This window comes from Strongylocentrotus purpuratus, unplaced genomic scaffold (genome assembly GCF_000002235.5).
Source record: "Strongylocentrotus purpuratus isolate Spur 01 unplaced genomic scaffold, Spur_5.0 spur5_scaffold_11, whole genome shotgun sequence".
Classification (NCBI taxonomy): domain Eukaryota; kingdom Metazoa; phylum Echinodermata; class Echinoidea; order Camarodonta; family Strongylocentrotidae; genus Strongylocentrotus; species Strongylocentrotus purpuratus.
Window position 1 is genome coordinate 32,570,723 of NW_022145596.1, and position 24,165 is coordinate 32,594,887.

The following is a 24,165-nucleotide window of genomic DNA, read 5'->3' on the forward strand; positions in this document are numbered from 1 at the left end:
AAACAAATGATATATGTACAAATACAATTAAAAAAAAAGTTATAGCTGTATTGCTTCAAATGTACAGACAGTATATTTCAGCAAGAAACTAAAATCTTATCCCAAGTAGAACTGATATTCTTCAGTTTTCCCTACAATAAACTATAAACAAGGAACTTTTTGTCTAAAGTAATTATTTGATGAAGAAAAAAAATGTATAACCCAAGTCAGATGATTAGGCTAATACTCCATACTACATCCAGGTTAGTAAAACGGTTAGTTAATTTCCTTATATGTTGTTACTTTTCTTTTGCACCTTTAGAATATAAGTCATGTGGAGTTCGTGCATTTTAATCACTCTACATCTACATCATTATTATTGTATTATCATTATCATTATTATTATCATTATCATTATTATTATCATTATCATTATTATCATTATCATTATCATTATTATTATTATTATGATATTATTATTATTTTCATTATCATTATCATCATTATTATCATCATTATTATTATCATTATCATTATTATTATTATTATGATATTATTATTATTATCATTATCATTATCATTATCATTATTATTATTATCATTAGTATTTTAATGATTATAATCATTCATACAACATCATTATTGCCTATTGCACAGAGAACTTTGTATCCACTATAAGGCGCTGTATAAATTGGTTCAATTATCATTTCCACTAATGTGTCATTTTACTCTCTGTATTTTGCAGTTGACAAACTAGTTATGTTCGCTGCTTTAGCAAATGGCTATCTCACGTTAGGAGAAGTAAGAGATTATTTGCTTAAAAAGCCAAGATCAAGTGTTTTTACATCTAGTATAGGAATAAGTGAAATAACATTAAGAAAAGATTAAATCCATAAATGGTCACTGAAAAATGTTTGGCAAATGTAATTGTAATATATAGATTAGTCAACATAAGAAATCATTTTGAAACTTCTGTAAAGCATATCAATTTGGCAATTATTCTTTTTTTAACAAATTAAATTCATCATTTAAAAAGAGATGAATGACAAACATCCCAAAATAATTGCTTTAATTTGTTTAAAACATTAATTGAATAGGAGTAGTGGATGGAGCCAAAATAAACAGATACTACTGAACAATTGATTCCAATACCTATACGCGTATGTAACCCTAACAAACAATGCAAAAATGAATCAGGTAAATCTACTGTTTCCACAGTTATAAATACAGATCAAAATGTCACACGCCTTCTTTTTATTACACCATTCAATTGTAATCTGACGTAACTAAATCGTTCCTATTTTCACGAAATGCCGGTAGTGAGGAAAATCCACACGTAAATTGTATGCGATTTTCATTCACTACCGTCACTTTGTGAAAATAGGGACGAAATGATTTGTAAGAAGATTCCCTCATTAATTTGATAACAGGTATACTGGCCATTGAATATGTCGAGATTACTGCTAGAAGCAAAACAATAACTTCAGCTAAAGCTTTGCAATTACAGATAATTCAACCTCCATGAGTGTGAAATTATCTTCTAATTTACCTCTAATTTGCCTTAAGGTTGATCACACATTTCTTGGGAATAATGGCACAATGGAATGAAAAGGTGGGTTTTAAGAAGGGCTCACCCCCCCCCCCCCCAAAAAAAAAAAATCTTATCTTAATTCATATAATCAAGATTCATGGTTAAAACTAGTCAGAAAATGGCACAATTATTAATCATTCTAGTTTGCAATGCTGCAGGACGCTGACCAATAAAAACTTGGATTTGGAAACTGAAGGGGTTTAGTAGTTGAAGTAGTCCTGCTGAGTAGTCCTACTAGCATCCCATATAAACAGTTCAGCAAGAGTCTTGGTGATTTAAAGTGCTTGGCTCAACATTTTTTCCTAATAATTTTTTTCTCCCTAATATATCATATCATTAGGAAGTTTTGAATTTGATGTGTTTTTCATATTCATATGAGAATTGACAAACTGACCGATATCTTTCTTATACTCAGCAGATTAAATTGCGATGATAACCATGTCACTGGGTTTAATTCAGAAGAAGAACGTTTTGAATTGTACATTTTACTTTGGTGACACAAAGATGCCTTTAAGTTGAATTAACCTGTGAAAGAAATCAATCCTGAGATTTTAAGTTATAACATTTACACAAAAGCGGCATAATACAAATATATTCATTGTTGTTAAAATGAAAACCCACATTGATCAAAAATGGAATTCTTTTATAATAAGACGATAATAACATTAACATTTCATTCCCATTATCGATTAGAAGACTTTATCTTAATCTTGCCTTTAACGCTACCATAAAAGCACTAATAACGTGCTTTAATTTGTAACAATACTGTGTAAACTAATGTGAATTAGTAGCTATATCGCAAATTACAAGTTACAAAAGAAGTTACAAACAGTGGGTAGGATTACAGGTTATGTCCCCATCTGGAGCTTACTCAGTTCATGACCTGGTGTGACCTCTCACCCTTGACCTTCATCCCATAACCTTTGACCTTGCGACCTATTTATGCTGGGGCGCTGTCTGGCTTGGATTGCCTTGGTAGGGTTCATTTTGTCAGGGTCTCTGAGCTTTTGTGCCTGTTTAGAGCAAAAAAATATAAGAAAATAAAGAATAAGATGGCTGTTAGGGTGTGTCTAGTAGCAAATGTTTGATCAATAATTGTTCTCAATGCTAAAAGAGGGTTATTTTTTTGCATGCCATGCATGTTTTGTTTGCCATAAGAAATGCTTTGCAATGTCTGTGTGTCATTTTCATTGAGAACACAAACCAACAATGACAAAAGGTAATTTCTAATTTTGTTAATGCAATTTGTTGATGATTGTTCAATACTAAGCTATTAAAAGGAACTCTATGATTTACAATGCAACCCTTCCAAGTTGTATACAAAATTAATTTCAATATAAAAATGTAATTGTCATTGGTTTAGGGGAACTTAAAATGTTCACACAGTTATATTAAGTAATTAAAATTTGAATCAGGCATTTGCTTAAAGTGCTTCTTGTGTTTGCTCTCTACCACTTGATCTTTTCCAAATGATCTTGATGCCAATCAAAACCATTTCTCATCGGAAGTAATATCATTATGATACTGACTGGAATGAAATAGATGTGACAAGTGAATTTTAGGCTTTAATTGATTCTATGATGAGATGAAATTAAACCAAGAAGCATTATTTTATCACATGCAAGCAATTAGTGTTCCCATCACCAGCAGAGTCGGGTCAAAGGTCAAAGGTTAATCTTATGGTCTATAGCAGTGCAAGAAGGTACTTATTAGTAAAAGCTTCAAAATATTCAAACCTCTGTGGAATAGTTAAAATAGTGAATGTTAAAAAATAATTGCTATACACTTTCATTACCTCTACATCTTCAAGTTTTTCAAATGTATAGGCGATGTACACAGGAATTTAAATGAATATTCTGAATAAAAGTGTGCATTTGAGAGTCACCGCAAGGACCTTCGTGCATTGACATGATTAGTATGCGCAAGGTGACAGGCAAGAAATCACACCACCTATCCCACAATGCAGTAGTCTGCACATTCAGAGTGAGAGAAAAACCAGAGCAAACCTCAGATGTGATTGGATGAAAAATAGACTGCAATATTCATGGCAAATGTCTCATCTTCCCCTGGTGCATTATGTAGTCTCTTACATACAAACTAAGAAACAGGATTGCATTCACTGTGCAAGAATTAGAGAGGCCTGATGAAAACTAGTCTTTAGATGAAAGTGGCATGAGCCTGCATGGCAATAAATGTATTAATTTGAGAGCAATTTTATAGATGATGTTTATCATCTCATAAATCTTTTTGCTGTCTGCTAATTGCCCTTAATCAAATATCAAAATGTTTGCATATCAATTATCTGAAGGATGTTTGAAGTGAGAGAGAAAGGCATATCAAGATTAGTGCGCAGGTGAGTAATTTAATTTCCTTTTTTTCATTTTACAACATCTTCAAACCAGGAGGATGAAGGATGCAATTTGAACATCTCAACTGGAACCTTGCACTCTATCACAGATGGAGAGTGTCTATTGTCTCATTATACTGCCCTCTGGAGGGATAAACTCAATGATATTCATTCTAATCACTCCCTCTAAAATGGATGGCAATAACAGACAACCCTCCCCCATGGCCCCACATAAAGAGCATCGTGTTATTATTGCGCTGTGTGACCATCATAAAATATTGGCGCCCTAATAAAGCCTACTCCTCTCGAGTTGGATACTTCAGAAAATAACAATCGAGTCTTGTACTGTTAGCAAATTGTCCACACTACATGCAGCTAACCCTTTGAAGATGATTTGAATTTTGTTTCACACATTCTAAAGAGGGGCTTTCTTAGATGTAGTATTCAATGGACTGACATTACAGTTAAATGATGTTTTTCTGAAGGTTTATAATTGTGAAGGTTTGTTATTCCGAACGTTCGTAATTTCGAAGCTTCATTACTCTGAAGGTGCATAATTTGGAATAAACATATCTCCAGAATAATGAACCCTATTTCATTTTTGGAATTATGAACCTCTGGAAAAGCGAACCTTCAGAACAAGGAGTACCTTCAGAACAAGGAGTGCCTCCCGACATTACAGTCTTTTGAAGTAAAAGAAAAGTCATGAACAACCCTACCCCTGAAACTCCAATAAACATTCATAGTTACTAATTCCTAAACCATGATTACCTGATGAGATATTAAAAGCCTCATTAACTTTGCACAAATGAACACTTTAAGAGGCACCAGGGTTAGACATCCAACATGAATACTGCAGTCATTTTCCAATCAAATGTTCATGAAATAGTGAACCCCTTGACAAAATGAAATGGTACTATGGCATAATTGACTTTCATGGCTTCAGTGAAATGTTGTGCGAGTTTTATTTCCCTATGTGACTATGTGAAACATATTTTCTGTCATAAATGTTACGTGAAAAAATGATGTGAATTTGTCTGGATTATAATATGATACAACCTAAAATTTCTGAAGAAATATTTGATGAAGAAAAATGAAATGATATGAGTAATGTAACTGAAATAAAATTAATGTGTGTGTGTGTGTGGGGGGGGGGAGTTAAATATGATTTATATGTATAAGAGTTCAGTAGATAAATGTTCACAATAACATGAATATATGTGTAATGATGATGATTATATATATTTGTCTAAATTAAATAAACCAAGTCATAAACAGGATCAGAGAGACACAATCTGGATTATAACATTCCTATCAAAGGCTGAAAATAATTTCTGCTACCTTCACACACACAAAAACATTAAGAAAAATTAATATAATTTCAGTAACCTAAGATCACTTACATAGTACTAGATAATTAGGCATGAAAATATACAAGATTAAAATGTTTCCTACCCAAGGCCTTGTACACAATCTAACTCTCACACACTACATAAAATAGTAAAATAAAATACAATTGTCTATTTCAACACTTTACAAAATTACACACAAAACAAAGCTGTGTACATTAAAGCTTGGTGGTATATATATATATATATATATACATATATATATAGACATATATATGCAATATGAGAATTTGACAATTTGGTTAATTTGGTAAATAAATCACAGTACTGGTAAAAAAAAATATTGCCATGCAACAAACAAAATATATCCAATTTGAATATATGAACTTCAAATGTGAAATCTGTATACTTTGAAAGAAAAAATAATACTTATAATGATTTTTTTTAAATCACAATAACAGAAATAATAGAAATGGCATCTCAACAGAGATTTTTGTTGTTGAAAGCAAAAGAAAGAATAGAAAAAGGTGTGCAAACAGATTGATTGGTGGGTATGGTGGTAATGGAAACTGTGGAAGAATATTCTTTCAGAAGATTTTTCTGAATCAATTTCTAGCACCACAAAGAATGATTTTCAATGTCTAATCTAATACCGTTAAGAAAAAGATAAAGAATAGATTGGCAGTTGAAAAATAATTGACAAAATGAGCAAAAATTAATTATTTAAAAATGATTCAAAATGATCATCAGATGAAGGCTGATAACACAATTGCATCATGGCCAGTACTAATAAGCAATATTTATAAATCCATTTGTAAGATTTCATGCATTTTAAGATACCAAGAATTTTTAGCAAATATACAATGGAGCAAAATAGTTTGATTAAATTGTTCAGATAATCTGGTAACAATCAAATTAATTGTTGTTTTCCTTTGGTTGGTAATCGTTACAAAGAGGCTGGTTGTATGCAATTTTGAATAGATATGTCTTGAACTGTGTTTGAAAGAGTTTTTAAAGATGAAGTTGAGTTCTGGTCATGCGATTGCATTGTGAAAGAAACGGTGTGGAATCGACCAGAAAAGGTTGATCATCTAGCATATAAGAATTTGTGTGTATTGCAAGGTTCTAGAATCATCAAAATGATAAGAAATTTGGCCAAGTCTTGGTAAAGTTACAAACTCTGTACACAGAAAGATGTATATGGGACTACACGAACATGTGGCGTAAAAATCCTACCCCCCAAGTTTTACGATGTTACTGACATATTTAGATAATAAAGGCATTTGAAGAGCCACGCTTTTCAGGGAACATGTCCTATCTGATGATCTTCCACACTTGCATAATAAGAATTATTACGCTCACAAATTATTTTTCACCTCTTCCCACAACTCAACCTTCTCTTTAATGTATTACATATGTAGGATTCAACTTTAATGTAATTAAATGCCTTTAATCTCAGAGAGTATTATCAAGGCAGGTCTTCACAAGCTTGCTCTTCTTTGTCTTACTCTTAACCATTTATTATTTAGATGAAATCATTGATCAATAATTCAGATAGGTTAACAATTGATGCTACTCAATAATTTGTCTGGTGTGAAGAAGCCAATGGATCAAATTTTGCTACACAAGAATCTGATATTTTTCTGTTTATATTTCTAGGGACACAAAGTGAATAACAATAACAATATTTTGTTAATGTTTAATGGTGTATAAAACCGTCTTCAGGTAATATAATAATAGTTTATGTCTCAGGTATATAATCTTAGTCCGTACATCTAAAGTGCCACGTTTACATGAAAAACTAAGAGTATGCCCAAAGATAACCCTACAAATTTGAAAGAAATGTTCCAGATTTAGAATTTGTCATGGTAGAAAGAATCATAATGCAATTGACTTTCTGATTTGTGAATCAATTACATGTGACAAACATTATTAAGTCCTCTCCCCTATGATTAATATTGAATTATTCTATAACGGATATGATAAAAGCAAAGAAATAAATGAAAAAGGAATAATTGAAATATACATTTGGTCATGGTATGACTTTTGGTCTCACTTCTACATGACATTGCAGAAAATGGAATGGTGTCTGTTTGGTTCATATAAATCAGAATAAGCAGCAGCTGAAGTATTTTTTAAAATTTAAATGCAGGATAATGTTTAAGGGTTGCATTCTACTTTTAAAAAAATGAGGATCATAAAAGAAGTCTTTATTTTTATTTTAGTAAAGCAAATATCATAACACAGTACTGACTGATAGCTATCTACAGACTAAAACAAAAGACCTTGCAGCATATATACATTTTACATTGGATAAAGTACTAGAGAATATAATGCACATATTTCAGCCATTCCTCACAGGCATATACTGAATAATATCACAAAAATAACTATGTCACAGCAAAGTACATATAGGACTATAATAGGACTATAATATGACAGTACATTGGATACTACTACTGTGTGGTGAAATGGCAGGATATTGACTTTCAAAGAGCTCACAAGGCATCACAAAAAAACTAACAATTGCACAATTCGATATGTAACACATGGGCAGTGCATTATACATAACAATTTTCAGAATAAGAGTATATAGACCTAAGCAAGTGTCATATAACATGAATCATTCTATGGATACACACTAAGCAAGATATAGTTACATTCATATAATTATAGCCTTAATATAACTAGAAGTGCAGTTTCTACAAGTAGTTTGTACAATCTACACTCAGATCCTTCTTTTCAGTAAATGTTTGCATTTTTCGCATTGCCTCTGAATAATATACATGTATATATATATTTTTTTAAAGCAGAAATGTTTTCATAGAATACATGTATGATACGTGCATATGACTATATCAAGTTATAGTGCATGTATGCTGACTATCTATATTTTGTAATTTTAAAACACTATATATATTTCACATTCATTCAAGCAACACAGCAGGGATATAACAGTTGCTATCATCATCAAGTACATACTTTTCAAGGCTTTATTTTAATTTTACAGATACATGTTATAGTTTATATCATATACATTGATTTTTTTAAAATTTCACAGAAGTCACTACAGGAGCATCAGCCACCACCACAATCACATCACAGAGAACTAGAAGGACACTAATGCTGTACAGATATTCGATAATGCCTTTTTGCAACTCACATCAAGATTCATTCACGCATATAATTGTATTGTTATAAATACAATCATCTCAAACATTCCACATCACACCGATGAGTATTTTGACCTCACATCTCATTCAATGACCTCCTGAGATTGAGGGTTAAGACACCTAGTGATGGTATAGTCTGGTTCTTATAATGTCAACTTTACAATTAAAATAATGTGATCTATCAATAAAGCTATTAAATCAAAGTGACTATTTCAAAATAATATTGACATTTCATATGCAATCACACATATTACTAACACACAATACATCACAAACACACAATTCTGTCTACTGTTTATAGCATATTTCTAAACATTGCACACACAAACAAGGTGGTACCAATTCGAGATGGTAGACTGTTAATAATGGCAAACATAGGTTTACTTGCAGCATGCATTGATTGGAGCAAAGCATTAGGATTGATATGATTAGGTGGGATGCATCAAATAACAGATCATGCATGTACAGCTTGCAGTGATAATAAGCATGCAACATGAATCACAATATCACACATGCAACAAGAGAAAATTTATTCTGCCTCTGTTTCCTAGAGCTACTTCCTAGCATACTATAAGTGTATTTTGCACTCTAATGCTAACCTCCTACTATCTAGTATTTAGATTTCAAATATCTAGTTTGAAACCTGAATCATTAATCTCCTCCACCTACCCTAACCTTCATGTTAAATTTGCTTTGAATCATGCTGTCTACTTGATTTGATTTATAATAAACACACTGCAATTCACACATAGATGCATGATTAATGAAGCACTAAAGACCTAACGCCATCCCTTAGTCCCATCTATTAACTCTCTAGTACTTCCAGCTGTGTCTCTCTGACCCTGATGATGGGGCCACATTAAACAATTCGTCAAGAAGCCCACGGCATTCAACATAAGGACATTCCTTTACCTCCTACTGTAAGTACTTGTAGACCTTAACGCAGTGATTGCCGGAGTCAGCGACCGCTACATGGCCATCGCTGGTGATACAGATATCCTGAGGACCGTACAGGGGATCACCCATCGTGTTGATGTACGACACAAACGAGCCACTGGAATCAAAGACCTAGGTGAGGACAACGAGAGATTGTGTCAAAACTACACATGCATACAATTATTTTGGGTGTTGATCCAAATTAAAGGACAGATAGAGAGAGAGAGAGAGAGAGAGAGAGAGAGAGTGAGAGCAAAAAAGAAGAGATTAGTTAAAGCAGAATATATATTTGTATCCAGAACTTAGAAACAATTCGCTTTAAAAAAAATCTTGTGAACTAAAACTCTAAAACTCTGTCCCAATTAGGTCAATAAATAGGTTGACTATCACAAGAGAATATCAGATAGGTTTAATTGACAAAAATAATAGCTTAACACTAGACATTCCTGATTTTTTTCATTAAAAATAAAGAATTTCTGTCAGAACTACAAATCATAAATTCTGATCTACTTCTCTACATCCTTTAATGATGCAATCTATCATTACATGTACGATATACTGAGTGAAACATACCTGTAATCTACTGTTGCCCCAGTCAGCTACAATGATGTTTCCAAGATTGTCCACAGCAACTCCTGTAGGAGCGTTGAACTGACCGTTACCCTCCCCTCTTGACCCAAAGGATGTAATCAGCTGACCATCAATATCAAAGATCTTGATGCAATGGTTGTGGAAGTCTGAGACAATGATGTGATTGTCTTTGTTAACAGCCACAAAGTGAGGTCCACATAGCTGCTGATCCTGTGCTCCTCGAGAACCAATCTTATTGAGGACTTTCCCCGAAGGAGAGAAGATAAAGATGGTACTTGCTCTGTTGTCTACAACAATGATGTTATTATTATTGTCCACTGCCACTCCTTTAGGAGCTACTAGTTTGCCTGTGCCTATCTTGTTAATGAATTTCCCTTCAGGGCTGAAGTTGCTTATCCATTTGTTTTCATAATCAGCGACGATGTAGTTTCCGTTGTGGCTCACAGCGATTCCAGTGGGGCGTTGGAGCTGTCCATTACTACGACCTCTGACACCAAAGCGCTGTTTGACCTCACCACTGGAATTGAATCCTTGAATACATTGGTTGTTACTGTCCGTCACCAGGATACGCCCTGATGCAGTTGAAGTGATACCTTGAGGGTTGGTGAACTCACCCTTGTTGCGCCCGTGTGTTCCAATGGTCAAAATCAAATCATCCTCAATGGGGTTATTGCTTCGGAATGTTCTGATATTTCCGCTGGCACTCGCTGGCCTGCGGGTAGCTTTCTGTCTCACACTAGTCCTGACTGGAATCTTACCTGAAGGTGACTTTGGAGTAGTTGAACCATCATCTTTACAACCTTTAAGCTTGAAAGGACTTCCTCTTATGTGCTCATCAAAGAGCTTTATGACAAGACTATGGCTACCTTCCTTTTGCACAGTGAAGATCACATCATAGGTACCATTACGGTTGTCCATAATTGGTAGATCATCAACTTTTGCATCAGGAGTTCTTAGTTGTGCTGACAGAGGAGCGTTGCCCGTTTTGACTAGAATGCCACGGCTGTTCTTAGTTGTGATGGTGACGGCTGTTTGATCACCGATGACTGCCCGCTTCAAGCCTTCTCCACTGGCCACTGATTCATGTGGAACAGCGCTGTTTGACTGCACAAGCCCTATATTAGCAATGCTTTTCTGAATGGAATCGATATCACAGGAGACATTGATGTAGTCGTTCTCCTCTGGTTTGAGTTGCATAGTAAGCTGTGACAATTCCTGTAATCTACTCAGCATTTGCTTCTTAACTAAGAGTACATGGGTTTCATTGTCACTGGCCAGAGCCTGCTCAGTGAAGTCACAGTTGTTCTCTATACTATTTAAGCTCTCTTCAAGAAGACTACGTTGTCTTTGTAGCACACTTTGTTTTGCACTATGCACAGTATCCAGCTCTTTGATCATCTCTGTTTTTCTTTCTCGGACTTCCTCTTCAAGGTTCCCAAAGGATTCAGAGATCTGAGATTCTGCCTTCACCTTCTTCTCTGATAATCTTGATGATATTGAGGTCACCTTTGCTATTGCATCTTTGAGTTGTGGTATTTGGGTTTTGGCTTCCTCAAGTATCTTCCGCAGAGTCTCTTTGTGTTCCTCTATAACGTTAGCTAGTAATACTGTACTGTGATCGCAATGTTCCGTTATTGTGCATTCTTCACATATAGCTGTCTCACAGTTATCACAATAATAGGTCAAGGGTTCTCCCTCATGGCTTGCACATGAAAGCATCTGATCTCCAATCGGTGAGTCCCCTCCCCCGTTGCTCTCTGGTCTCTCCAGGACTTCCATCAGGTTAGTGATAAAGAAGTTGGACTGTAATCCTGCAACGCCTCTCTCCGGTACGATGGACTGCTGTCTGCAGAGTGGACAGGTCAAGGTCAGTGATTCAGAAGGGACGTAGTTCTCGAGACAGTTCTGGCAGAAGGTGTGAAGACAGGGAAGGACTTTGGGTACCTTGTAACGATCCAGACAGATACCACATACCAGGAACTGCTTGTCTATCTGCTTGACAACAGGGCTCTGAGATGCCATGGTGATGGCAGTGTCGTCAGAACCTCGCAGAAAGCACCTCCCTCTCGTGATCTGGACAGAAAAACAAAAAATAGGGAAACGTACAATGAGACATGTTATCATAACTTCCATCTTTTAAAAACAGAGATTTAAAATTACCAAAATCATGTATTCAAAACAGACGATTTACAACAGACTTTTTGAAACAGACTATTTTAATTCACAGCACTTTCCATTGAAGGAACATGTTTAGGGGTGTACCTTTTCAAAAACGGGATCCATCATTTTAAGACTTATTCTGAAGAAAAATGTTAAACATGGACAGCATCACTCTAACTTTCTGAGCCGATCATTACAACAACTGATGTGACTCAAAGTGGCCCGGTATATAATCCTTAAACACATAAAATGTTTGACCTACATAGGTTGAAGTACCCACATGAATTAAATTTACATGATCATTGGCTATCATTGTATTAGGGACAGAACCATTCCAGTTCATAATATGTTTTAACAAATAAAAAAACCTGGAAAGAAATCAACAGACATTAAAAGCCTTTCCTACTCTCATGTGGTCGGTTCCTTTCTTTAATGTTTCTCTCTTCTTAGCTTGGTGAAACCAGACTAATCTATTATACCCACACGGTCAGTTTGCTCAGTCCTACTAACTCAAATATGTGCTGGGCTTAAAGGCTGCAAATTGCCACCTTGTTCAGCAGTTAACTGTCTGATAATCCAGTTCACCAATTTTCAGCCAAGTTTTGGAGATGTGGAGGAAGCACGTAATGTCTATTGATTCTAACTGAATGTGTACAGGCCAGAAGAAATGTAATCCCAGAGAAAGAATCACCAATGGAATACAAACAAAGGAATAAAATCTGCCAACAGATGATAAAAAACATAATTTCTTCATAGCTCTAGCAGTATATAGCTTATTATTTCTATAAGCTGTTCACTTTGAAGTTTTCTCCTGTAACATGTCAAATTAAAATTATATTTGTAGCACCAAAATACAGAATAGTATTCAGCAAACGAAGACAATAGTCCCCTGCCCCTCCACATCTGGCTGTAAAAATAAAACAGTTCTCATTATTCATGCAAGACCCTTTCATCTAGCAAGAGTGAGGTGTGACTGATGTACGTAGGGTACGGGCAAGAAAACATGCAGAATCAGAAAGTAGTATGACTTATGAGCACACTTATAAGATTTGATCTGAAAATTATACAGTGAAACCTGCTTTATAGTGACCACCTGTATAGAAAGAACACTCGTTTATAAAGACCATGTCTCTTGTTTCCCTTGAAAACCTTATTTTTTCATTGAAACCTATACTACAGGAATCTCTTTACAATCAAGACCACCGTATAAAGACTACTTTCCTTGTCTCCCTTGAACAGTCTTTAGACACAGGTTTCACTATATGTACAATCCAACATCTAATCATGTTCACTGGCTTGCAGAGAAGACCTCCCATTAATCATCTTAACGTCAAGAAGGTAAAGTATAGATGACATCTAAATAAACAAACATCTTCATGAACCCTCAGCCTAATGCACATGATTGATTCCGAGAAAGAGATGGTCGAAACGTCATCATTAAAACAACAGCTGGCCTACTAGTCCATCTTCACTGTCAGCGTGTCCACACACAAAACAATTTATCCCGAAACTCTATAACGAAACATCGTATAAAGAATCGTCATATACATTTTAGGGTGTCCACACACAAGAAACGTCGTATAAAGAATCATCGTATAAATTCCAGGGTGTCCACACACAGAAGAAAGTAATTCTGAAACTCTACAGCGAAATGTCGTATAGGTGCGCAGTTTGCTACTACGACTAATTATACTAGTTACGTCCACACACAACACATTCTGTGATTAGGCGTGATTCTTTATTGAGTTTTAGTTCGAAACGATGCCCAAACCCGCGTTTCGTTATCTACGACACATCGTTAGTAAGCGTCCAAACACACACAATTTCAGTGTATAAATATCCCGAAACGGTATAACTAATCACATCTAATCACGAAAAGTGTTGTGTGTCGACACGGGGTATGAATTTTTATCAAGCTTTCGGTCAAAACGATGCTCCATTGATACACAACATTCAAACTAGAAATAGCTATCAGACAAAAATTATGAGAGTCTGAAGGCTGGGTATGATTTAGACGTGTGTTTGTGAATATGATATGGAAAATAGAGGCTTTTGGATCATTTTTTTCCCACAGGTTTGCAAAATAGAGATATAATATTTCTTGATACTACCTCTAGAGTTTTGTTTCCTAGGTATTGTTACCCTTAAAAGAACAGGCATGAATAATGAGCTAACCTTAAAATAATGTTAGCATGGTGCCCTGGATAAAACACACAAAATAATCAAAATTTGATTATACTTCTCAAAGCAATTAAGATTCAATCAATGCAGCACACATTTCATGACAATGTAAGTATATATGAGAGAGAACAAACTGGTGGAGGCGACAGAGCAAAACCAAGAAACACTTGACATACCTGGCTGTGTTATCCAAAGAAGTCTCCATTTTACAAATTCAAAATGTCAGTAAAAGAAAAATGTTTAACAATCAGCTCTTCAGGGATTTAATTTCCTTTTGAATCCAGAAACATTGCATCAAATATGGATTGAGACTTGAAGAGTGATTCGCTCTCAGCGAAGGTTCGTATTCTACTGGTGACTCAACCAAATCACTCTACAAATATACACCTTTCTAATATTTCCTGTCTCAAGTCCTATCAAATATAGAATTTCACAGGTCATGTTCACATTACTCAGTCTATTTTTTTCTAGAACTTATGGACTCCCAGAAACTTCTTTATCAATATTTTTTTTTAAATAAACAAAAACAAAAACAAAATAAGAACTCTCCCCTTACTATTAGGAAAGGTATTTTATAGTCGCATTCCTTTCTGACCATTGTACAAAATTGATGCCAATTTCACATAGGACAATCTACAATTAATGTAGGATGCATATTAAACTGGAATATTCAAAATAATTGTTATGTTAATATGTGTCTTCTACTATTGTCATGAAAAAGGTCCCAGGTAAAATAATAAAATCTCACACATGATGATAATATGTCGCTGCATGTAAGGTAGTAGAAGAATTGAAACTTCATACTACATTTGTTCCAGAACTAATGTTCTTGAGAATATATCTTGCTGAAACTTGGCTGGTGTGCGAACCCATCTATTTTTAAAGAAGACAGTAGGGTCCATGGTGAGACCTTGTCTTCTGTTTGGTTTGATTGTTGACCGGGTCATGTGACAACACCCTCCTCATTTACACAAGAGAATTGAAGAAAATATTGTTTGACAGGAAGAGAGAAAAGGGTGGAGCATTTGTCTTCTAAGGATAAAGGTTAACATGGGCCACCTTCAGTTACATATTTGTTGAGTAAACTGAAAGGTGAGAAGGGAATAGATTGTTGATTTATGTGTGATTGGGTAGGAAGCACATCTATTGAGCTTTGTATTAATATCTCACACTGAAGTCAACTGTGATGAAAGAGACATAAAAGTAGAGCAAGAGTCATATAGGGCAGTGAAGAAAAAAATGATGTTTAAAATCATATTCTTAGGAAGCTTTAATGGCGAAATGTAGTGGCACAAAAAGATGCATCCAGAACGCAGAATGCATAGTTGCTGAAAATCATAATTTTATCACACAGAGATCTAGAACCACATTGTTAGGATATGGAGCTGGTTAATGCATTTACAATCTTGATTGGGCTTAATGTTATTTAAACTTTCATTCAGATACAATGTATGTCCAAAAATTGTTTAATTTAAACACATCACTAACTATTACGCCTTGCACACACGTCTTTTTTTGTTACAATATTGCTCTAAGCTATCTCATGGGTAATCGAGTACAGAGACAAAAATCTTTAAACTCCCTCACAATCTTCTTGCTGATCTTATTTTTTTGGAGGGGGGGGGGAGGGGGGAGGGGGCTTGTATCTTTCTTTTAAAGTGTACAGGTTGAAACTTTCTCTTTGCACTTATCCTTCAGCCCTTTTCAAGAATTATTTTCTTCTTCCTTTCCATGTACCTCTTTATGTTTCTCTTCTTTTCAATCATTAACCCTTTTTAGACCACCTCCTCCTCCTCCTCTTTATTGATTGCATAGTTAGAGGCTAATGAACATGTATGAAGACATAACTCAGTCTATACCCGAGCAAGCCGAATACAAACCTGTCATGGATCTATTTATATACATGTATCTATCCTGACATGAAACATTCACAGCCATTTCACAATTCCTCAGGCTTTCAAAGGTAATAGCTACATACATTGTACACAAGTCATATGACCAAAAACAGCAGGAAATAGGAAACAGCATATACCGGTAATGGTTGGTTTTCCATGAGTGTGATCATGTCATATAAGAAATTCATTACATTTGATGTATGAAACGATCTCCTAAAATTCAGAAGGTCATTGATGTAGAATGATATGAGCTGAACTCCATCAGGCTCTCAGAAGATCAGATGCAATGAGCACGGTAGTAAATGAGCAAAATCATTCAACCCAGTCGATCAACTAAACCAACTGTCTCTAGAGCAAGGAGAGGCTACCAATTGTGTTATTATTTATTCATTTATTTGGTGTATATATAGAAACTAGCAGCTCAGGCTGAGATGGTCACTGTACCAGGTAATAACACACATGTATTAACAAAGTCATTTTACTTAATATAACAGATTTGTTAACAATATTTGAGGGGGAAATACATGGTAAATGGTAACAAATCTATTTATTATACATAGATAATATATCCATGGTATATACATGGTATATATCCAATTATGTTTCAGGGGGTGGAGAAATTCAAATGAAGAGCCTATTTCACAAGATCATGAGCACTGAAGCACTAAGGTATATTCTAAGAATGCATGCTGGTATGTGGATGTTGAGAGATGATGTCATCCATGTGAGCATTAGAATAACACATTCATGTCTGCAACATCACAACATGCAGCGCATCACATCTTATCATTGCCAATGGCGCATTCCACTGAAATAATACTGAGATTTGATTGGTGGACAAGAGCCTTAGGGCAGCATGGTTTATATTGAGATATATACAGGGATGAGGGAACTAATCAACTCTTTCTGCTTGTTCATCTATTCACGTTCAGTGTCTTGAATCATTAAAAAAAACATCTTCGATGCTATGAAGCAAAACATTCCGTCAAATTATCAAAAACCACCTTAAGACAAGAACAAACTACATTTGTCATGTCTTGCACATAATATGCAGATGCAATGTGGGGTACAGCTCTAAAAATCCATTTAAGTTGTTAAAAGCAATTTATGTCCAATGTGTATGCCAATTATGAATACATAAACGATCTTTTAATCCAATACATTACAATCTTCAGTAGACAGCAGCTATCTTCATAAGATAAGAATGATTTAAATTTAACTGTCAGTACCAAATAATACTAAACACATTCAGCCTCCATTTCGTCCTTGTTTTCACGAAGTGACGGTAGTGAGGAAAATCGTAATGCAAAGTGAATGCAATTTTTTTTCACTACCGTCACTTCGTGAAAACAGCGACGATTTGATCCAAATAAAGAACCCAACCTCCTTAAATACTTGGAATGAGTTAATGTGAATAACCTTTTGGAAATGCATATATTTTTTTTTTTTACTAATTTCTAATGCAAATTGGAAGACCCTCTTTCAGCAAATCTAGCAGGAGTGAACCAAATAATCATAACATGGTTGGTTCAGAATATGAAATGAAGAAGAAATACTGCCAAAATTTCAAAGCTAAATTCTTAGTGCCTTGCTGGTAAAACTCTTAAATATTCAAAGTGGCCCCCTGAGAGAATGGCAAGAGACTTTAAATGTGAATCTAGTAAATGGATTCTAGTGGTTCATCTCTAGACCAGTGTAATGTATGTTTGTTCCGTTAGATGCTGTTTGCTCAGTGGATGTCACGTGTAGTTTAATGGATGTATCCTGGCTAGAATCCTCTTAGCATGTAGAGTAGACACACAACATGTCACTGTCTTCAGTAGATAAGAATCAATACACACAGCCAGCTGGGTAGCAAAGCTTGACTTCTCGTGTCCGTTACTGCATGATTCTATAATTCATATTCAAGAGGTGGCATATAACTATTCAATCTTTGGTAACTAGTAGCTTGATGAATTTCAGAAAAAATCCTACTGTATAAGGAAGGATTTTTTTTCCTCAAAATGAAATATTAAGAAGGGCATGAGAGTTTACCTATCCACACTATCTTTAAGATGTTGCACTTTTTCAAATAAATAGTTATCTACTCTGGTACATCATCATCATTATCATTGTTTAGCATCCACTTTCATCACATTGTGAGGTTGGAGGTTTCATTTGATTCCTTATGGCTCTTCTTCCAGCCTACCAGTCTTCAGCACCTGCCTGGGTGAGGCCAGACGCTCTAATATATTCTTCTAGTGTCTTCTCCCAGGTTTGTGACGTACATCACAAGAGAAAAATGAATAAGTCATCAAACACAAGAGAGATTACAAGTACGAAATAATAAATAACTGAGAGTATTAAAAGTATGAAGTAAAATGATTATGTTATCTTTCACATATTCCGCTTAAGGGAGAAACCAGACTTCAAAAAATCATCAGGATTTTGTGAATTGTCTAGATTACCACAGTTGACCATGAAGGCCATTATATCTCATATAATCAATGTAGAAACAAAGAGAGACCGTAAGATATCACTTGATATATCCCTTGAAGAATCTCCTGTAATCAATGTGGAAACAAAGAGAAACCCTAATATATCGGTTGATATATCCCTTGAAGAAGACAGAGGACGTTTGATTAAATTGTCTATCATATCAAAGCACTGAGGTCTGCATTTAATCAATACTTGTTACCGCTGCATCGCCCCTCTCATTCATTATAACTTAGTCTTTTCTGTCCAAACCTGAGTCTAGAAATTAAAAATAAAGAGGTTTCATATGGCATGTACTTTTAACTTTTAACCAAATTAATTTGAATTTGACTCTTTCCTTGAGGAATATGTTAATAAACAAAGCTTTACAAGTGTTTGGTCTAATTATCAAATATCGGCAAACTATTAAGTGATTATAGGTTATCTACAACTGATGCAGAAATGAACTGACTTCATTCACTGCATATTTATTATGGTTGTAATGGGTTTTAACTTATATTTTTAATTCAAAATAATTACATGTTCAATGACATTTATAATTCAAAATTTAACATTGTCAAATAAGTCTTTATGGAATTTCCTTTTCCTTTTCTTCATGTGGAAAAATATCTTAAAAAGTAGAGAAACCGTATTCCTTGACAATCAGGCCTGACAAACGACACTCAACAGATTATGAATTCAATGATGATTTTTCATTTTCCCACTGCATAAAACAGCTAGTAATCCCCCTTAAATTCCTTCCTCGTCTATAGATCTCACCATGACCTCATCTCATCTTGGTTTAGAGGTGGATGAGTCATTGGTCATGTTGCCATGGTAACACGGTATTGAGAGACCATGACGCATGCATCTTCATTGATTGAACCACCTGGATACTGACCGACCGTCTTCCATTCATCCCTAAGTCAAGGTCCTCTCATACAACCCTCTCATTAACAGACTGCACTGTGTGCTAAAGTATACCAAATCACTCACAAACTTGTCACATCTCACACTTCATGTAAGAGGTTCTATGTTGCTATACTGTAGTCACACTACGAGCTTCGGATATTATTTCTACAGAGAGATATTGCAGTTTAAATGCTCTCCAAGTGAACTGTAAAATGACTTGTAGAGTAGACTAGTTGACGCAAGTGTACGCACTCTCATAGATGGGGCACACATGGAAGGCCTAAGTCAAACTTGGATTCCGTTCGTGGGGTTTCACATTATTTACTTTCTTCACATACCTTAAACGTGAACCTATAGAATACCAAATAAGATGGGTTTTTTAAGGTTGAATTTATCTATTCTAGCAATGTGCAAACTTTTTTCCCCGGGCATTTGGTACAATTTTAAAAAATACATATGTGATGAGAACTCCATAGATATTTCATAAAACCACAATTCAAAGAAGAATTCATCTGTTTGGAGCCAGAAGGACGATAACTCTGTGTAAAATGATATGTACTAACATCCTCCTTCCTCCAAACAGACAAAATATTATTCACTTAATAAATGTTCATTACAGCCAAACCATTATAGAAAGTCTATTTAAAAGAAACAAGTAAATTGCTTTTCAGAGACGGGTCTTATATTCTGCTCCAGAAGTTTGTTAGCTAACATGACCAAAAGTTGTCTAGTTGCTCTAAACAGATAACAGATCATAGCTGTAATCTATTTATCTGCTGTGCTAAAATCATAAAAACATGAACAAATACCGTTGGATTTTACAATATTTCCATATAACAGAAAGATGTAAATGTTTTCTTCAAAGGTTAAGAACATTGAAAATAATGTAGTATAGAAATCTTGATTTTGAGCAAGATGTAGAACCCAGCCTCCTCCATCCATTAATGTAATCATATACAGGAAACACAGCATGCATTCTTATTTCTAAATGTCAAGAGGTATTTGGTGTGCAACCTAGACTCTCTCTTTCCCTGATCAGAAAACATGTACTTGACTATTTAGCATTTAGAGTGTCATCCAGATCCAGATCTGTTTCGTTTATTCTCAGAGGCAAGCACACATATCATTTCAGAGATGTGCAACTCATAATTCTTGATGATAACTGATTGTATACATCTTGACAGAGCAAGGAGATATGGGCCGGGTATGAACAAACTTGCAAAACATACACTGGGGAAGAAATCAGGTATATACAAAATAAGAAAGTAAAACAAATATGTCCAATGGCAATCTAAATCAATTCTCTTTCACATCCAACTTTTGTAAGTTTAGAATCATCATGCCTTGAGACCAATTATAATGCTTGATAAATCCTATCTTATTTTTACATTTCTTACAATCAGCAGAAACGACTTGATCAAATACTAGTTAAGGATTGAGTTGTCTCTGAAATTCATGTCATGCAAGAGACTATGTTTTTAGATGACAGATTTGCATATTAATTCCAGATTCTAGCAATATATTTGCCTTTCTCAAGTCTAATATTCTGGGTAAATTCTACTGAAAAAGAGCAAACAAATAGTAGAAAAGTAAAGCCCATGAAGGTTGATACCAAATGTTACTGAAGAGAATAATACTGTTTTGAGTCTATAATATAGCAGGAGTGAAGGAGTTAAATCCATCCTGATCAATCCCTCCTACCTCCTATCTTGACGTCATAGAGGATGTATGCATTCAGGAGTCAATGTCAAGATGAGAGAAAGGAATGGGATATCAGAGGGAGAAAACGATGTTTGTATTCAAGACAAAACTGTGTTTGTCTTTCATCACATTAACTTCCTCAACTATGCCTTAATGTATATGCTCTCCTCAATACCTATTCCATTAAGGTCTCTATCACTGCCTTCTGTCTTGCCTTGGATGCCTATCTGTATATATTCCAATGAATTATATCATTGATTATGTTGCACAAAATCACTTTCCTTGATTTCTATCCATAAAGTATGGCAAAGGGAATGGTAGCTCTGTCCATTAGACAAACCAGTAAATTAAAAATATGAATTGGAAGTATTTAAAAAGTAGTTATAAAAAAAAATGAAGAATAAAAGTTTGTTTTGCTTATAAACACTATGAATATGACTGACAAAGAAAGCGGACAAAATATACAGTTCCTCAGGTAGACAAAGGAACATCCCTTCACTGCTATTATGTAAAAAGGTGAATATGCACGTGACACCTGTTCTACCTGTTGTAGATGCCAACTAAACTTCATTAAGAGGAACAGAGAATAAATGTTCATCATCTAGTATAGAAGGAATGCACTTGGTTCTATTTTCATAGAGAGTGTTATCAAAATTAATAAAATAATGTACTATAATACATACTACTTGAATGACACTTTCTTCTTCAATGAAATCATCATCTAAATCAGTCATATTCAGATCATCAATGGTAACAAGGTGATCTAATATTCATAAATGCAGAAGTTCTGATGACGCATATATCCAAACACCTCTCTACAATCTATAGACACATATAATTAAAGAGAAAAGGGAGTACAGAGCTGATATGCATGCATATAGAGAGCTTAGCTTTATACATCGGAGAAGGCATGTCATTTGATATCTTAGCTAGGGGTATATGTAGGGCAACAGGGGAGTGGGATGACAGGATCACCATGGCAACAATTGTCATGCAGATAACTATACTGCATGTGAGGCCATTTTAATTTATTCAGTAAGATGCTGGATGAGTCATCATAGTTGAGCGTTGATCCAGCATGCACTGAATAGCGTGGGTTGGGCTGATCACACGTGTTGCTCAAGCCAAGGTATTGCTCACACAAGGAACGCACTAGCATATGTTATTACATGCAGAATCATGGATTTTTAAAAACAAATTCCTGTTGAGATTTTTTACCAAGAATGCAGTTCTCCACTTTGTAAGATAACCCAAAAAATAATAAGTGTTTACAACAAATAAAACAATATCAATATTCCACATAAAATATTCTAGTTTGCACCCTACTTGTGCAAAAGAGAAATATCAGTTCATTGGATTTCTAAGCATACAATGTTATTTTATTTTATATTATCATCATAACACTGTTTTATAGAAAGAAAAACAGAGAAAAGAGGGAAATTCAGTCATAAGCATTTTACAATTCTACAAAAATCTAATTCCTACATGTATTTTCTCATCAAAGGAACCCAAATCGAACATCATTCACAATGTTCCATTTACAAGAGTACTATTTAAATGATAACCGTACTAAAATGCACCAAACTGCAACCTAACTAATCAATGGAAAGTGCAAGCAAAGTAATAAACACCATATTGCTCAAGTGACTCATGACTTCCATGTTTCACATCAACAAAAAATTCCACATTATTAAGTGAAATAATTAATCCAAATAGATGCTTGAGTTTAAAGAAATTGAAATAGACTTAGAGCCATGTTTAATTTTAGTGATTCATTTGTAGTACTAATAGTAAATTCTTGCTGAAAGACTTCAGTGTGATGCACTCATACATTATGTTTAGGCAAGCTAGAGTAGGCTTATGAGATAAATGAGTACCATCAAATGTTTTAAAATATGCAACAAATGTAAGCATCTTTGCCTAAATTCTGAAATAATATAGCTTGAGATATTGAATATTGTATTGTATTGTTATTTTCATTTTCTAAAGGATGTTACTTAAGGCATTTGCATTAGACAACCCATTCTGTATATACATTATCATACATCCAAAGTTATAAAATCGTAAAAGTATATACGTTGGTGCATATGGAATAAATAGACATCAAACCAAATTAAAACATGAATATATATATAATATAAACAGGCCAGTGTTGACGATGAAACAATACAAATGATAATAGACTCTCCCTTTAAGATTTCAACGCATGATAGCAATAGCAATAAACTTCTATAGCAATAAACTCGTTATTAATTTCAGTCCTGGGTTGTCAGTTATTGAAGGGTGCAGCCATAGGCATGAAAACAATGGCTGATCACAAACTGAATTGATGGAATGATTAAATTGATGGAACAAATAAAGTGGTTGGAATTCAACAAGGAGTGGTGCATGCAAGTAGCGTTAACATGATTTCAATAGTAACTTTTCTGGAAAGATATATTCATTGGTTGAAATTCAATATTAATTTTCTTTCTCTTTTTTGTTTGTCTTAAAACAAAAAATGAAGCATCAATGATATGTAATAAACTAAATTCATTTTAATTCAATACAGAGTAGCGGTGAGGGTCAGCAGCCTATGAGAGGGATGATGGAAAATAAATATACACTATGTAATATACATGTGTGTAATTCTGATGGTGTGATGTGTTGCGGATTTTGATTAATTGCACAAAAACGTTAAGTCTCAAATACATTTCTCTTGTTTCATCATATCAACTTTACATGCTAAAACTTTATTTTTATTCAAGTGATCATTGATAATCTATCTATTCTTCTCCATAAAATGTGGAAACATATTTTCCACCGACATAACGAGGTAAGTGTACCATACATAACAATAATTTTACTGTTAGAATGATTCACATATAAAACTACTATAAAAACAAACATTCAATAT

At 34.5% G+C, this 24,165-nt stretch overlaps 1 protein-coding gene across 4 annotated transcripts in view; it reads right to left on the minus strand.

Moving 5' to 3' along the window:
* Positions 1–552: 552 nt before the first annotated feature.
* The window catches only part of LOC592222 (tripartite motif-containing protein 2), a 64,576-nt gene continuing 40,963 nt past the window's right edge, over positions 553–24,165 (minus strand). For 3 of the 4 annotated variants that reach the window (XM_030981200.1, XM_030981203.1, XM_011670788.2), the window contains 3 exons: positions 9,949–12,039; positions 9,352–9,507; positions 553–2,583 (listed from right to left, as the gene is read on the minus strand). In XM_030981200.1, the coding sequence (XP_030837060.1) occupies positions 9,355–9,507; positions 9,949–12,039 (2,244 nt within the window). In that variant the 3' untranslated portion in view covers positions 553–2,583; positions 9,352–9,354. Of the gene's footprint in view, positions 2,584–8,267; positions 9,508–9,948; positions 12,040–24,165 lie in introns of those variants that run through there. The other variant, XM_030981202.1, reaches the window with a different exon arrangement.